The sequence below is a fragment of the Penaeus monodon genome, chromosome 35, assembly GCF_015228065.2.
Source record: "Penaeus monodon isolate SGIC_2016 chromosome 35, NSTDA_Pmon_1, whole genome shotgun sequence".
Taxonomy (NCBI): domain Eukaryota; kingdom Metazoa; phylum Arthropoda; class Malacostraca; order Decapoda; family Penaeidae; genus Penaeus; species Penaeus monodon.
In genome coordinates this window covers 23,009,485-23,026,215 of record NC_051420.1, presented here as the reverse complement: position 1 = coordinate 23,026,215, position 16,731 = coordinate 23,009,485, and the positions used below count along the sequence as shown (strand labels likewise).

The window sequence follows — 16,731 nt, the reverse complement described above, 5'->3', positions numbered from 1 at the left end:
TTGATTCCCTTCGGCGTGTTTGTTGAAGAGGGTTGGATTTTTGTTCTTTTTTTTTATTATTTATTATTATTCCATGCTATTCTATGTGTGATTATTGACGTCCTCGTTATAATTTAGGGTTCGTTTTGCTCCCACGGAGGTCTCGGCTGTAATTATTCGAGGCGGAAGTGATAGACGAGCGACGAAAACCGTTAACATATGAAGCGGCGATGGAACGTAGACATTTTTTTTTTTTTTTTTTTTTCCTGGAGAATCCTTATTAAGCGAAGGTTGCGTTTTCCGTCTCCCGGAGAAAGCGGCTTTGTGCGGGCCTGCGCGTGAAATCGAGGACTAGGGCCGAAATGAGGGCGAATAACGACCGGGCGGGAGGATTTCGGGCGCACATAAGGGCAGACACGTGTTTTTTTTGGCCAAGCACGTGTGGGTGTTTTGCGAGGCGTTTCGTCCCCCGCCGCCCGGCCTCGCGTTTTGGACGGCTTTTTAGGCCGGCTTCATGGTTTCCTTGGCCTTTTTTTTTTTTTTTAAGAAGGTTTAGGGATATTTGAACGAATGTGGACTTGTTGCAGGCGACTTTCAACTCTCGTGATCTACAAGGTTTATTAACAGATGTTTGATTGTATTGTTAATTTTGTCCATAAACTTTGTCCTCCAGATATCTTGTCTTTTATGATCTGCAATAAGGTAAAAGTAAAGGGAGAGAAGTGCTGAGTCATTTGCTTGCTTTCAGTGGAGGGATTCGGGAAGGGATTTTTTAACAAAAAAAAAAAAAAACAAGTTAAAGCCATATGCCCCCATGTGTTTGCTTTTGAACCATTGAATGGGTTTTCAGAGGTGGGGGATGTATTGGTACGCCTGCCTTGGTCCTCTTGAGTTGGGACTGTTCAGAAAGGTTTGCTCCATTGGGCCATCCCAGGGGAGGATGGAACAGAGTTAAATTAACCACTTCTGTTTTCTATAGTCATTACATGAATCTTGTTTCTTGCCGAAAGAGTTTTGAATGGGCAATTTATCTTGGTATTACTCTTCGCTACTGGCCTGTGTGGCCTCAGATCCTATTGGAGCTTCAGCAAAGGCCAACAAACCTCGGCCATGTGCTTTCTGGAAAGGTGGAGCTCTTAAACACCCTAGTAATTTATTATTAATTAAAGAGTTTATTCAAGTTCTTGCTCAACAAAAGTTCATTGGTATCGCTAGAGCGACAACAGGTGCCAAAGATGTGTGGATCAATAAACTCTAAGCATTTGATAATTTTATAGCTACGTATAACATTCTTTCAGCTGTTTCATGAAAGGTTGCCACCTGTTTTGAATTCCTATCCTCTTGTCTGGTCTTTTCACACGTCTTGTACAGATTACTCAGAAGTTATTAAAAGATTGATGGGTTTTTTGAAAATCTTGGTTTACATGGCTTTGATATTACCAGGTGTAGCTTTTGAAATCTATCAAATTGTTAAATCAAGATAGTTACTGAGACCCACAATGTGTAATTTGAATCATGGGTCTTGTACATATGCCACTTGTTGCATTATATTAATGATTTTGGTGGTAGTTGGGATTTTAGGATTATGGTTCAAGCCCAGGATAATTCTTTACAGTGCAGATATTCTTGCCAAGAACTAGGTTCCTAACACCACATCACAAAATTTATTCAACAATCTGATTTACAGTGATTGGGCTCGTCCATCAGGCATTGCCTGAGGGAGAGCTATGGGAAACATTGACTTGACTTGCTGTTCACAGCAAGATAAAGCTGAAACTGGAGCAATGAGGCTGTCTTTTTCCCAATTTGTCTGTGAAGTCTTGCCAGAAATTTTAAAATATGGTGGCCTTTGCTGAAGCACTAGTGTGGAGGCCAGTTATGGATCTCAATAAAGGGAAATAGACAGTGTCATCCCATAGAGAATAAGAAATGGTAAACAATACAGGGTACAGCTACTCTGGCCTCTTGTGTACCATGGAATGACAATCATCCTCTGTATATCAATGCTCAGAGACCAAGTCCACGATGCCCTCAAACAGCCAGTGTTCTTATGTGGCAATTTCTACAAGTTGGCATGAAGTGCTAATGAAATATTAGATTTTGTGCCGACTTCAAGATGATGACATTAAGAACATAATCCCTGAGCAGTGGTATGCAGCAAATATTTTCATCCTGTGGTAAATGTGAGGCTGGAACAGCTGTACCTGTGTTATTAAACTGTTTCAGATGCTCTTTAACCCAGTGGGGCCAGGTATCAGAAATCTGTTATTCTCTGGTGATTTCTGGCAATGTCCAGATGCTGGGTGTGGGAGTCTGCTACATGTTACAGAGCTTCCTGCTCCACACACTGGTGCATCACCGTGCATGCAGCCATTACCCGCAAACCAAACAGTTTGTTACATGTGTGCACATGACCTGTCAGGATGGGATTAAGATAGTGGTATCCATTTCCCTCTTGCATTGCTCTTGGTAAGCGTAACCATTGTTGGTAGAGTAAAACAAAATTTTCCTTGCTGATACTTGGAGAATGCTTGTTTGACATTTGAAATTTGTGTTAAAAGTCCTGTAGAAATGGAGATGGGACTAAATTTTTGCAATGAATGACACCAAATGTGTTATTCATGAAAATAAACTTGATATTGGCTGAAGTGTCTGCGGCCTTGATTGCTGCAGGTGGTACTGATGGCCTTTTGCTGATAGGGATATCTTGGACTTAGTCTTCCTGAAGTGAATGGTATCTTGGTTATCAACTTGGTAAATAGTGTTCTTGAAAATGGCTGAGTAGCACAAGGTTAGCATCTTAATAGGTTAGGTCCATCTTTTAATTTGGCTGAAACTGATTTCTTAAAGGCTTTGTAGAGAAATCAGGACTTTTGTTCAACAGATTGATAGCATTTTTTATATAGAAATAATTTTGGTGAATTTCAAGGTAAATTGAGACCATTTATTGGTGATGTGACTTATGTTCATGATTTTTGTGAAGCTATTTTAAGTGTATGGCACTGTAACACAGGCACTTGCCCTGTGCATTTTCTCGGAGGATAGTATATCCATAAATAGTAAATTATGGTTTGTTGTCTTTTCAGCCAGATGGATGATACTGAAGTGCTGGATTATTTTTACCCCCAATATCCTATGTACCATAATCATGGCATTCTAATGGTTGGATATTTTTTCCTTGTTATTTACATGAAAAATGTATGTAGTGTTAATTGATATATGAAGTAGTTTCCTCCATGCAAACATTTGTTCCTGAGGATCAAAATCTTAAAGGGGGAGGGGGAGATTTTCACCCAATGAGGATAAAAGGCATCTGTTCTATCCATGATGATCAGAGCCAGAACGCCATATGGGAATTACCAATACCACACAGGAAGCCTGCGCAAAACAGCTGTTTCCTTGTTTGTCCATTTCTGTGTGTGGGATCTCCCGTTGACCACATTTCAAGTAAAATTGCCTGCCACAGCCAAAAGCACAAAGTACTGGAGCAACTTTCCTGCATTTCTAATTTTTCACTTGAGCTAGCTGTATGTGGTTTGGTATGGCAAGGGGGAAACCTGTTGGTTCTTAACCTCAAGTCCTGGCATTAAACAAGTTTCCCTTTCCAACCAGGTTCCCTGGTGACTGGCAAATTATTTTACTGCCCATGTTTTAGTATGAATGGGATATATATATGGAAGAGTGAGAACCATTGGTATTTTTTAAAACATTACAGGGCCTTATCCTGTGTGTGAGGAGCGTTTCCTCTCGTCCAGCTACGCCACACCCTCCACTGACCCCCCCCCCCCTCTCTCTCTCTCTCTCTCTCTCTCTCTCTCTCTCTCTCTCTCTCTCTCTCTCTCTCTCTCTCTCTCTCTCTCTCTCTCTCTCTCTCTCTCTCTCTCTCTCTCTCTCTCTCTCTCTCTCTCCAGTATGGCCCTTCATATAATTTCATGGTGTGGCTGAGCAACTTGACATTGTTTTATCATGGTGTACTGATATTTGCATAAATGTACAATTTCTTACAATGTGATTCACAATGATTATTATAGTTTATATACCCCATTTTCTTCCACATATTGGGGTTAACATTTTCAGCACTGATGCTCCACTGTTCAATTACTATGACATACCATCAGTAGCCACGCATATTCTGGTGTGTGAGATAAAGCTCTTCAGGAAACTATTTCCAAATTTGCAGAATTTAGGGTTTTAAGTTTACTGACCAATTACAGTATTGACCTGGCATTATACATTGAACTTTAATATTTGCTTTTTTTTTTTTTTTTTTTTTTTTCCCCCATTTGACTTGTAAAGGGTAATTGATGTTGATCTGATTGACTTTGTCTTATTTACCCCCAAATGTAGTTATTAAGTTAACTGAATTGGTACTTGTTGATCCAGGCCCTATAGTTGTAGGGCAATTGTTTAAGGAAGCTTCATGGTATTTACCTTTCCAGTCCAAAGGAAATGGAGGTGGAAGAAAAGAAACTGGAGTAATTACGAGATTCACAGTTCACTTATTTTTATTTGTGTTTGGTTCTTGGATATGTTCTTTTTGTTGTAAAATGCTGTTTTATTAGACTGTTGAGCTTAGTTTTCACATTTTATTTTCAGAAGACAAAATGGAGGATTCTGGACGAGATGATTGGGGAGGTGCGAGCGAGCAGGATGGTGAGTCTGTTTGTATTGAAAGGGTTTTCTCTCTTGTTCTGTTTGTAATGTGACGTTGGCATTGGCGGATTGTGTGGCTCTGAAGATGACGGAACTAAGGCGGCATAAACTGTCAAGACTGTCAAACACAGCTGAACAACGGATGAGATGCCAATAGTAGCTGGCTTGTCTTGATAGAAAAAAAAATGGTTGTATTTGATCTGGTAGACCACTTGAGGTTGGAGAAATGTCTGCTTGCAAGAACATGGTCTTGTATTATTTGTCCTGGAACATTACTTTAATTCATTTGACCATGAAACAAGTTAGTTTTGAAAATTTGGGTGTCTTAAAGTGTTGGAGAGGTTTTGTGACAAGTAATGTATCCTGTTTTATCCTTAAGGCATGTGTTCAAATCTAGGGAAGTAGTGTTGGTGGAAGTGGTTAGTAGTTTTACTTGAAGCATGTGATGTCTTAGATTCACTAATCGGGCCACATTTGTTTGTATACTCAAGGAAGAAAATTTAACAAGGTGTTTGATACACAAATTATTTACTTTGTAAACTATTATTGATAACACAATGAAAACAATGTGGTAGATTGAAAATTCTTGGCAGTCTGAGAAATTATAGTACTTAAATTTCATTCAAGTTGTAAGTTTGATAGACAATTAAGTTTAAAATACCTTTCATTCAATCTGGGAACTTGACAGAATTCACCTTCCAATTTCAGACTAATTGTTCATTCATCCAGCCTCTGGGTTTGAAGGCTTGACATCAGCTTTGTCACTTACCCAGTTGGACAGGCAGGTAATACATAAAATTAGCTCAAATGGAGTTTTAAGTTGCCTTGTAAGCTTCTTTTAAACACACTTTCATTGTTGGAAATTTTTGCTTTTGTGGTTCATTGTTTGAAAAATGTAATTTTTACATGTAATTTCTAATTTATTAAATGTAAATTACCTCTAACTTTATGATGAGCATATAGTGTAAAACCAAGGGGATCTGTAGCCATCTTTTCTAGATTTTCATTAAATTGTTTCTAAATAACCTTTTGCACCTGAAATGCAGGCAGTTTTGTTGTGGCATGTGTGTTAATCTTGGGTTTGTGTTCTTGGTTTTGTCTCGCCTCTCCATTTCAGTTTAATCTCTTGATAGGGGACAATATTAACCCTTTGAGAACAAGCGCCCTATAAAAGGACATATGGGTACACATTGCTGGTCCAATATCACTGGAGGAAGAGAATGAATTGATGTTTTTGTTTGAAATCTTCCGGGATCAACAACCCCTAGAAATACTCTGGCATAAGGCAGGATGGCCTTATGAGGTTGCCCACATCTAGCATGCATCACTGGATACAGGTGTTAACCTTTTCATTAATCAGCTAGATAGTGATGATTGCACTTTGCAGTTAAGGGTAAAAACCTGAGTATTTCAGCTTTTTGATTGGAATAACCATTGAGATAGATATCCCACTCCCTCATCCACATGCAGATTCATGTGCATGCAAATGCACATGCAGACATCAAAAAAGAACAATTCATGATAGTCTTGTGCATGTGGAGGGAGGGGTCTTAAATCATGGAAGTTTTAACTTGTCATGGTTTTTCATTTACATTGCACAGTAGGTTGGTTGGTTGTTTTTTGAATTAACTAATTTAGGCAAGTTTCTAGAACTAAAAATGTATACTGTAGTTTACTGGTTGAGTTGCCATTTAGTTTTTGTTGCTATATCCATGTTAGATTGTGTTATCAGTTTTCCTGGTCAAGAGATGCATACATGTCAAAAGCTGAACATACTACTGCCATCTTTGTTGCTTATACCAGATGCAGGTCTGGTTATATGATCATTCATATTTTAGTACTCATAATTATGATGACTTCTCTGTTGCCTTGTTATACTTTTTTTTCCCATAACTATTAATGTTAGTGGATGATGAGGAAAATGAGAAGCAAAGTATAGGCTTGTGGGGAGGAAAAGAATAGTACAAGCTTATTGATAAAGACTAGGAAATTTTTAGTGACTGCAATTGCTGTAAAGGTTACAAAGTATTGTGCTAAATTGTACTTTAGGTTGCATTTTGTTTCAAAGGTTTATTTAATGTCTTGCTAACATTTCGGATTTTGCACTAAGATGTATAGTCAGTTATGTAAATTTGATGTTGATAGCAGAACAGTTTCCTGCTGAGACTGTATTGGACTTCCTCATATGTGCTGTTTATACAGTGTTAATGCAAGATGATGTATGTATGTGAGTGAAGTGTCTTGGTTTTGGAGAACAGGACTGCTTTGTCTACTTTTGTTTTATAATGCCTTAGTAGTTAGTGCAGGAATATTGCTTGACAATTTTTATAATAGATGAAATTGACAGCAATGTCCATTGTACTATATAATGACACCATACAGAAAAGGTCTTGTGTGTCAACAGTCTCTTTTTAGAAAGATAAGGTTCAGGCTGTGAATTCTAATAAATTTGGATAAACAAATATAGCATAGTAGTGTTTCATTTTGTCTAATTATATGGGTGAGACTTTCCACTTGTAAGACTTGTACGAATTTAAAAAGTTATTATAATTTGTTAAGAAATTATTACACCAATTTCTAATATCTTGACAAAAGATTGTAAAGAATATGGTATTGACTTAAAAAAAATACCTCTTCAATGCTTTGTTGGTTTTCCAAAAATAGGTTAGCCATAGTTAGTTACTCCCCATTCCCTGAATTATTCCCAATGAAAATTATCTACAAAATATGCTAGATCTCAGATGTTGGAATTTTATAAAGGTATCTGGTCTGAACTACCACAGGAAAGATCTTATTAGGCAAGTATGCGTAGATAACATATTGTAAACCAATTTGTATGTTTTGTGTAGTACTAACTTGTAATGTTCAGTATTGAAGGCATCTGCTTAACAAAGAGAGAAACCGGAAATGCAAGTGTAGTTCATGCAAACAGAAGTCCCATATGGTTTATTTATTTAAACACCAGTTGGTTTACAAGTTCTACAATTTTCCATTGTTCTATGGTACTTCTTTCTTCCTAGAAGATGGCTTGTAATTTTTTTGAAATTTGTGACATGGTCATTTGAATGCTCATATAAATAGAAGACAATATTTTAAGAATGATAGTTTACATATTGGATAGTATCTACAACATTATCCCCCTCTCCCCCCTCCTTTAATGAATGGGCCAAAGATTCCCACTTAGTATTGGGTACCTATTAACACACTGTAGACAAGAGGTAACTACATATTCAACTCATGGCACATTTACCAAGATTTTGATTCAAATGATCAAATACTACTTAAAGCCTCTCTGTAGACCATGGTATTTGGCAGTTTTCTGAATCTAAATGCATGCATTTACCCAGCAGTAAGTAAATAACATCTGACCTAAGAAGGTTTTCCAAATAGTATGTACTTGCATATTGTAGAAGGGGGCTGTGTGAAGTTTTAGTACCAATTTCTGCCCCCTTCAAATTTGAACTTGTTTCATCACACAGCTGGAGGATGGGACCGTTATTCAGACAAGGACTCGGGCAGGGACCGTTACTCCAGTGGTGGTCGGAACAGCAGAAAGCCTGGAGATTGGGACTGCCCAAGCTGCAAATTCATCAACTATGCATCTCGCACAGCTTGTTTGAAGTGCCGAATCCCAAAGGGTGAGTACTTAATATTTCTATTTTGCACATACGCACACGTGTACGACCATGTGTATACATGTGTATGCACGTATACACATGTGTTCGTGCATGCGTGTTCATGTGCACATACAACCTGTAATCTATACAAGTTTACTAGTGTAAACAGTGATATATTGTTTTATCATCTAAGGGTACAGTTGCCCTCAATGTGAATGCTCAGTTTAAATGTTAACTGGCCACTTAACCCATTGACACTAGTAGTGCAGGTACATATACCTTGTCCAATGTGGTTTTGTTACATTGTTACATAAATGGCTCCAACAACACACAGGCTATCTGTGAATATCAAATTTGAGGTAATGCCTATGAGCTGTCATTGATCACACTTAAATACAACTGATTGTTCAAACTGAGAATGGTTTTGAAGTTCATTTTTCCTTACAAGTCCAGACTTTTAAGTTTTCAAATGACATTTTATAAGAATGTTCTATAGAAAAAAATAATCCTTTCTATTGGAACAGTTACCATTAAAATTGATCAAATACTTGTGGCAAAATTACAAAACGCTCAAGAAATTGTTGCTTTGGGAAATAGACATTCACACTGGATGATGTCATGCCATTCATAAGCCAGGATCCCAGCAGCTGTATGATGACTCGAAGAGCCTGGATGTGAACCAGACAGTAGCCCTGTGCAGGGTGGTGTGATCTCACTTTATTAGCAAGTTTTCATCAGATAAGAGAAAGCTGAGGAATGAGAAAATGGATGAAATCGGGTAGGCCTAGTAATCGACTCCATGGGGACTAATTGCTTGCGAAGCCATGGATATGGAAACAATGAAATAAAATCAATGGACAATGCATGTACCTCTTGCTGATGGGGTAACTTAAGTCTATAATTTTCTTGTACTGTATACAGCAATTTTTCATGAAAGTGGGATCACTTACTAATGCTGCAGCTGAGGTATCACAATTTAGGGAGATAGATTGTTTTGATGTAATTCAACACCTGACTGTGATTTGTGTTGGTCAGTTTGTTTGATATGAATCTTGTAAGCAGTTTTATTGTACATTGAATAACTAACTTGTTGGGGCACACTATATAAAATGGCCATGTGCAAAATAAGTTGTAATATATCAGAATTAAGGATCTATAGTTCTGCTGTTGACAGGTGTAGGGAAGCTAACATCAATTTCATATCAAAAGAAAACTTGTTTGCAAATTGAGGAGAGATTGAATAATGTTTGGACTTGGTTCTTTGTCATTCTTTAATTTTTTGGCTTTTGTAGCATTTGTTAGCATCACTGAGCAAGTCTTAATGTTAGTTTTTTTTTTTTTTTTTTATAGCAAATACAAAGATTTGTAAATTATGGCCTATTAATAATTCATCACTACTTGAATGGTTTTAGTTGCCTGATACCTCTTCTCTATATATTTGGCCAAGTATGCAATACTTATGTCCAATACTTCAATATTATGAACAAATGCAAGAGTTTGCAAAACAATATTACCGCTTTTTAGATCTGATGGTAGTTGAGTAATGAAATACTCTCATACCTCTGTATATTAACCCATTGCTGCCGGGTGGTTTCCCAATACGAAAGCCCTCCCTCCTGAGCTGTATTCGTAGTGGCTCGGGCCCTGCTACTTGTGTTGGCACCGTAGTGTGCATGGCATAATCATACATGTCCCTGGAAAACGGGACTGGCGCACCATGGCACATATACACATGCCACCTGGAATACATTTCCAGGCATGCCATGGTATGTACGTACATGCCACCTGGCAGTGAAGGGTGAAGTTGTGATTATATATAGTATGTCATGTGAAATTGTCATACAATGCAGACATTCACTCTGATTACTAACCCTAAGGCTATTTGAAAGGGGGGGGGGGGGTCCTTGAATTAATCTGCTTGAACCAAGTAACAGGGACATACAAAGGGAGGAGGGGGGGGGTCACTTATGGTAGAGTAAATTGTGGTCGAGTGCTGGGGGGAGAGGCTCCATATAATTGGAATATTAGGAACCTTGACAGATTTTTCCTTCTACCTTTTTTCCTTTTCTTGTCTGGTAGTTTGTGTTATTTCATTTAATTTTCTTCCTTTTCATTTTCTATTTCTTTTTCTGTTATTTTCAGCCAAGTGTTAACAAAGTAGCATTTCTTTCAGTTTAAAAGTGAAAGTCAAGAGAGTATATACAAGTGAAAGTGAATAGGCTAGTAAGATTAAGGAATGATAGGCAAGTGGAAAGATAAGTACATGTATACAATAAGAACTTTGAAGATAGATTATTTATTATTTATTAATTTATATCAAACTAAGTATAAGTGGAAGGATTTTTTTTTTTTTTTTTTTTTTTTTTTTTTTTTTTTTTTTTTTTCCACCACTTTATTACTGTTATTTTTTTATTGTATAGATATGGACTCCTTTGGCTCTGGAGGACGAGTAGGTGGTGGCGGAGGTGGGATCCGTGATATGCGACCCGGGGACTGGATTTGCCCCGAGTGCAAATACCATAACTTCTCTTCGCGTGGAATTTGCAACAAGTGTCCTTGCCCCAGAGGTATGCTGTTGTATGTTGGGGTGGGTTTTTTTTTTCCACCCCCCTGCAATCTTGGGGGCTGGGATACGTAGGAGGAAGTTAGTGGGTTATTAGAAGTTGTGTACTATTTGTGGCTAGAATGTATTTCTAGATATTTATAATGGATTTTTACCATGTATGGTAAAGGTTAAAGGTGGTAGTGCAGAAGATACTATCGTCATTTTGTTGCTTTATGCTTATACGGTCTTATTGAGTTGTAAAGCTTACTTTATTAAATTTGGTAGTCATTTCTCCTTCTGCCTTTCCTCCAGTCTGCCCTTCTCCCTCTCCCTCTGCCTTTCTTCTTCCAGTCTGCCCTTCTCCCTCTCCCTCTGCCTTTCTTCTTCCAGTCTGCCCTTCTCCCTCTCCCTCTGCCTTTCTTCTTCCAGTCTGCCCTTCTCCCTCTGCCTTTCCTCTTCCAGTCTGCCCTTCTCCCTCTCCCTCTCCCTCTTCCAGTCTGCCCTTCTCCCTCTCCCTCTCCCTCTTCCAGTCTGCCCTTCTCCCTCTCCCTCTCCCTCTCCCTCTGCCTTTCCTCTTCCAGTCTGCCCTTCTCCCTCTCCCTCTCCCTCTCCCTCTCCCTCTGCCTTTCCTCTTCCAGTCTGCCCTTCTCCCTCTCCCTCTCCCTCTCCCTCTGCCTTTCCTCTTCCAGTCTGCTCCTCTCTTCCCCTCTCCCTCTGCCTTTCCTCTTCCAGTCTGCCTCTCTTCCCCTCTCCCTCTGCCTTTGTGCCTCTCCTCCCTCACAACATACAAGAAATGGGATAAAATTCTTCCACAGCATTTTGAATTGCTTTCAAGTAAGGGATATCCATGAACCAGTTTCCCCCCTAGGTTTTGAAACATTTGTTTAAACTCTTTCATTTATGATGTTTCATTTGTCAAATAAGTGGATGAATTGACTGAATTAAGCAGTAGGTAAGACAGGCAACATTATTATTAAAAATATACAACACAACAGATAGTTTATTAGTGTTTTATTTTTTATTTTTTCACCCTTTATTCTATTTTGGCACCTTATGTCAGAACAAAATTTATTTTATTGCACAATAGGAAACAAAAATTCATTAGTAAATTAGAGTAAAGCTTTCAGGATATATGGTACCCTAGTTTTTCTGATGGCAAATGCATCTTACATGTTGCACAGAAATGCATCTCAAATGTTTTGGGCATATAGTTCAATCTGGCAAAAAAAAAAAAAAAAAAAAAAAAAAAAAAAAAACAAAAAAAATATATATATATATATATATATATATATATAATATATATATATATATATATATATATATATATATATATATATATATATATATATATATATATAGGTTGATGATTAATAAGTATAAACTGCTGGGTATATATTCCTGTACCTACAGGAATCTTACATGTGATTGTGTCTGAAAGGGAGAGGGTGGGGGGTGGACTTTTACAGAAACTTGTTGATAAAAGAGAGAACTATTTTTTCCATTTCCACATGAAATAAGGTGAGGGAGAGAGCCTGACATCTTGAATTGCTCCATTCAGAGTATACAGTAGTGTGGTGTACACATTTAATTAGTTTATGCATCTTGGGCATTCAGTGTGTTGACATTCAGATTATGAACTTAAGAGGAATGAAGGGAAGGGCAAAGAAAAGTGATAGTTTGTTGTAGTGAGCAGAAATGAGACAGAGTAGGGTGTGTTCAAGGTTTCATCACCAAATATTTTTCTCTTAAATATTGAATGGAACAGTATCTATTTTAATGGTTTTCCTTCATAGTTTTCTCGACTGGTTATTGATGATACCTCTTCACTGTAGCTTTGGATAGGGTTCTACTGTTCCTTTGTGTAAGAGGAATTGCACTTCTAGAAAATTGTAATGGTAGAGCACACACAAATTTTTAAAAATTTTTCTGTTGTGGTCTTAGATGTTGCAGGGGGTGACTTCTCTAGCCCTCGTGGTGGTGGTGGTGGCGGAGGCGGCAGCAGGCCTGGAGATTGGGATTGCCCACATTGTTCATTTAGCAACTATGCACACCGTGGTTTCTGCTACAGGTGCAAAGTCCCCAGAGGTATGTACTTTGTTAAATGTTTGTATTGGCCTTTGGAGCTTCAATGAAAACCATTTGAATCCATGGTAAGAAGTTTGCCCTCCCAAGTCTCTTTTTATTAAACAATAAGCCATAAACAAGATATTATAGATTTGTAAAAAAAAAAAAAAAAAAAAAAAAAAGATAATAATAATAATAATGTAGAGATCTTATTCTATGCTGTGGGTGTAGAATTATTTGGAAGAATGTTTAGGAACAGGTTACTTGGTTAATGCTTCCCATGTTAATTTCCCTTTAAAAAAAAATGTATTTAAAGTACAGGTAAAAGTTCAGATTTGGGAAAAGGTTTTTATATATACTATGCAATATACAAATCAAATTTTCCAGAGGGTGGTCGTGCTCGACCTGGTGACTGGGAATGCAGTGACTGCAAGTTTCTGAACTTTGCTTCAAGGAGCCAGTGCATGAAGTGCTCTAGCAGGAAATGTGACTAAGCATATATAGGGCACAAAAGTAAGTTTTTTTTAAAGCTTGTTACATTATAAATAAATTGTTTGATAACTATTTTGTATATGGTACAGAGGAGTTTTAGTATGACAAGCATTACATGCTGACAGTCAGATTATAAATGCATATTTTGATTATTTGTCCAGTAACTAGACCTAACTTGTAATTTTTAATATTCTTGTTTCAGGATATGCACTCCTTAATATTGCTGAGAGATTCCCCTTCACCAAGAGACCAACCTATGTTCACAAGGCAGAAGCTCACCACCAAACCCAAATGAATGAAAAGCAATCCATTCATCATTTAATTTGAGGAAAAAAAAAAAAAAAAAAAAAAGGAAAAAAAAAGTAAAATTGTATGTTTCACTATTTGAATAACCGGTTAAAAAGTTTGCCAGGATTGCTCAAAAGTGTGGTATTGCAGATCTCTTTTTTGCTCAATATTCATGATTACAGTGTGGGTCTAGAGTTGAATTTCTTAGCTAGTCATTGTTAACAGAGTTGATGGTTATCTTATTGATGCTTGAGGTCTTGATCAACTAGTGATTTACGCTCTATTCCCAACCACAGAGGAAACATGATAATCATGCATTTTGAGATGATTAAGGTCGATATATATACACTGCCAGACACTTCCCCTTCCCCTCCCTCTTTGTGCTTCAAAGCATATAGGAAAGAGGGACACAAGTAAATTTAATTTCTCCTCCTAACCCAGCACCTCCCTCCCTTGTTTTAGATATCAAAGAATGTGTACTTTTGGTTGGTATGATCTACAAGCTAATTTTTTTATAATTTTCATTTTTATTTTTTTCATATCACATACCAGGAATGGTTTCTAACTTGTTTGTATTCTTAATTAAACAAACAAAAAACAACAAAAAAAACAAAAAAAAAAACAAAGGGGGGGGGGGTCATATACTGGACATGAAACCTGAGGTGCATCGGAGTGCTTTGCCATTTAGGTTAACAGGTTACGAGTTGTATAGTGCAAATTAACCATTGAATGGACAAGAACTCCACATGCAAAAATAGGGTCCACTTAAACTATGAATTGTTTAATGTCCAGTATGTTAATTTCAAAGTATTTTTATTTTGTTTGTTTTAATTCCTTCATTTATTTTTTATTTTTTATTCATTATTATTTTTATTTTATTATTATTATTTTTTCAACTTTAAAATATAATTACCTAAGTTCCCTATGTACTTGCTTTTGATTAATGTAATATAGGTTAACAATCATGTGTGTTTTAAATGATTCACTATCTTGCTGGAAGGCTCTTCTTGATGCTGTACCTGATAACCCAAGAAAAGCATATAAAAAGATTTATTTTAGTATTAGAGATTTGTATCCCAACAGTGTGAAGTGTGTCAGTGGTCACATTGTCATTTACATTTTAAAGGAGATATTCACTTTATTTTTTTATTTTCATTTTGTTTCTGATAAGTGGGCTGGTTATTAAGTATCATGATTACCTTTTTTTTTTTTTTTTTTTTTTTTTTTTTTTTTTTTTTTTTTTTTACAATCATGATAAGAAAAAATTATCTTTAAAATGATGAAAAAATTTAAATAGATATTTTATAAGACAGTAGCAGGTTAGAATTTTGTAAGTCAGGGAGACAAACCATTGGTAGCTTTTGTATTGGGTCGTGAGTAATGAAGATAATAAATTTCAAGCAAGCAGTTCTGTAGTATGAACCCTTTTTCCACCATAACTTTGTGGGTGCATATGAAGTGTCTTCCCAGCGTATACATGATCGTTTGTCCCCTCACCCTTTAATTTTGTATTGAGAAGACATGGTTACTTGGCTTGAGTGAAGTTGGCATTCCCAGAATTGTGTGCATGTCAAGATATACACCAGTGAGAAGGAATTTCATGAAATATTAACGAGTGTTCTTTCATTTATCCTTTTTGATCAAATTTTTGATTGACAAAGCTTGTCAGCTACTTTGAGTAACAATGCTTTTGGCTGGTAGTATGAGTAGCAAATAAACTTGAAAAATGCGACTTGAATTTAGTCTGAACTGTAAGATGGGTTTATTGTTATTATTATTAGTAGTAGTAGTAGTATTTTATTTTTTTATTTTTATTTTTTATTTTTTTGGTCCCATCCACACAATTGGGCATGCCAAATGGGCAATGCCATCTGGACAAATTTTAAAGTAACCTATAACTCTTAGTGCTGCATTGAGTAGCCAGCTGTGACTGACAGTAAGTGGGGTGTGGTATGGCTAATGTCATGAGTTTCAACTTTGGGGAACACAGTCTGTGGGCTTACTAGAAATTCTCTTTACTGCTGCTGTTGCCCATCAGGTATACCTAATGTTGAAAACACCCACCGGTCTTTATTATTATTATAATTATTACCCCCCAATCCCTTGCCTGTTGTTGTCGTGGGGGACTTAGGAGACGGACTGTGGACCCAATGCTGGGGATATCCTCAGCCCTCGACTGAACTAATTTTGCATGGTCTTTTTCCCCCTCCTGCATTTTCGTTTCCGTCCTTTCCCAACCCCTACTACTATCTATTTCCTGAGGCGTGAGAACCATCCTGAAAGAATGAAAGGCCGACTTTGTGCCAGTCCTAAACGGCCTGAGGGAGCCATGGGCACGGTAGTCCCCTGCTTAGTTATCTAGCCCTTTCCCCTCAAAGGGACCCTGAGTGGTGGACTCTCTCCCCAGGCTTACCATGGCCAATAATGATGTACCCTTGTTAGGGGCAATGAGGCTTGTCCCATCAATTCACTCTCCAGATTCCCTGACCACGGCGCCGAACACTGCAACTACTACCCCCTCCTCATGCCTACTAGTACTTTATCCACCCAAATCAACACTGTCTCCAGGATATATTCCTATTCTCTCAACATGCTCAGCTTCACCTCTACCAGCACAATCTTCAACTACGCTATCCTCCCTTATTACTACTATACAGCCATATTGCCCATCCCTCCATAATACTACCTCCCTCTTCCACACACACCCATCTCTACAAATATCTTAAATACTGTATTTAGCCCAACCAAATGGGACTGATTTGTCGTGATCCCCCCCCCCCCCCACAGCTCCCTACTCTGACAACACTCCTCTTCCAACAATGCCTCCAAAAACAAGTAGGCAAGGTCTCTTTCCGAAGCCGACCCGACCGTTCCCGTGTCGTCACATCTGAAACCCAAATTTTAGCATTATCAACTCTAACCTATCGAGGTGATAATGCTAACCCCATACCTGCAGAACCACACCCAACCCTCAATACTTGCACTGGAACTCACTCTATCTATAACAAAAATTGGTCGGATTGTGCAGAAGACTTGGTTGCCTGTCTCACGGACTGTGATGCTATATCAGTACAGTGCTACTCCATGCCTCCC

The 16,731-nt window shown here is 37.7% G+C and overlaps 1 protein-coding gene across 2 annotated transcripts in view; it reads left to right on the top strand.

Moving 5' to 3' along the window:
- The window catches only part of LOC119595117 (RNA-binding protein cabeza-like), a 15,530-nt gene extending 280 nt beyond the window's left edge, over window positions 1–15,250 (top strand). The window contains exons 2-7 of one of the 2 annotated variants that reach the window (XM_037944270.1): window positions 4,576–4,632; window positions 8,112–8,270; window positions 10,670–10,816; window positions 12,736–12,879; window positions 13,246–13,371; window positions 13,553–15,250. In XM_037944270.1, coding sequence (XP_037800198.1) covers window positions 4,584–4,632; window positions 8,112–8,270; window positions 10,670–10,816; window positions 12,736–12,879; window positions 13,246–13,352 — 606 coding nt within the window. In that variant the 5' untranslated portion in view covers window positions 4,576–4,583 and the 3' untranslated portion in view covers window positions 13,353–13,371; window positions 13,553–15,250. The remainder of the gene's footprint in view (window positions 1–4,575; window positions 4,633–8,111; window positions 8,271–10,669; window positions 10,817–12,735; window positions 12,880–13,245; window positions 13,372–13,552) is intronic. The other variant, XM_037944271.1, reaches the window with a different exon arrangement.
- The last annotated feature ends 1,481 nt before the right edge of the window (window positions 15,251–16,731 follow it).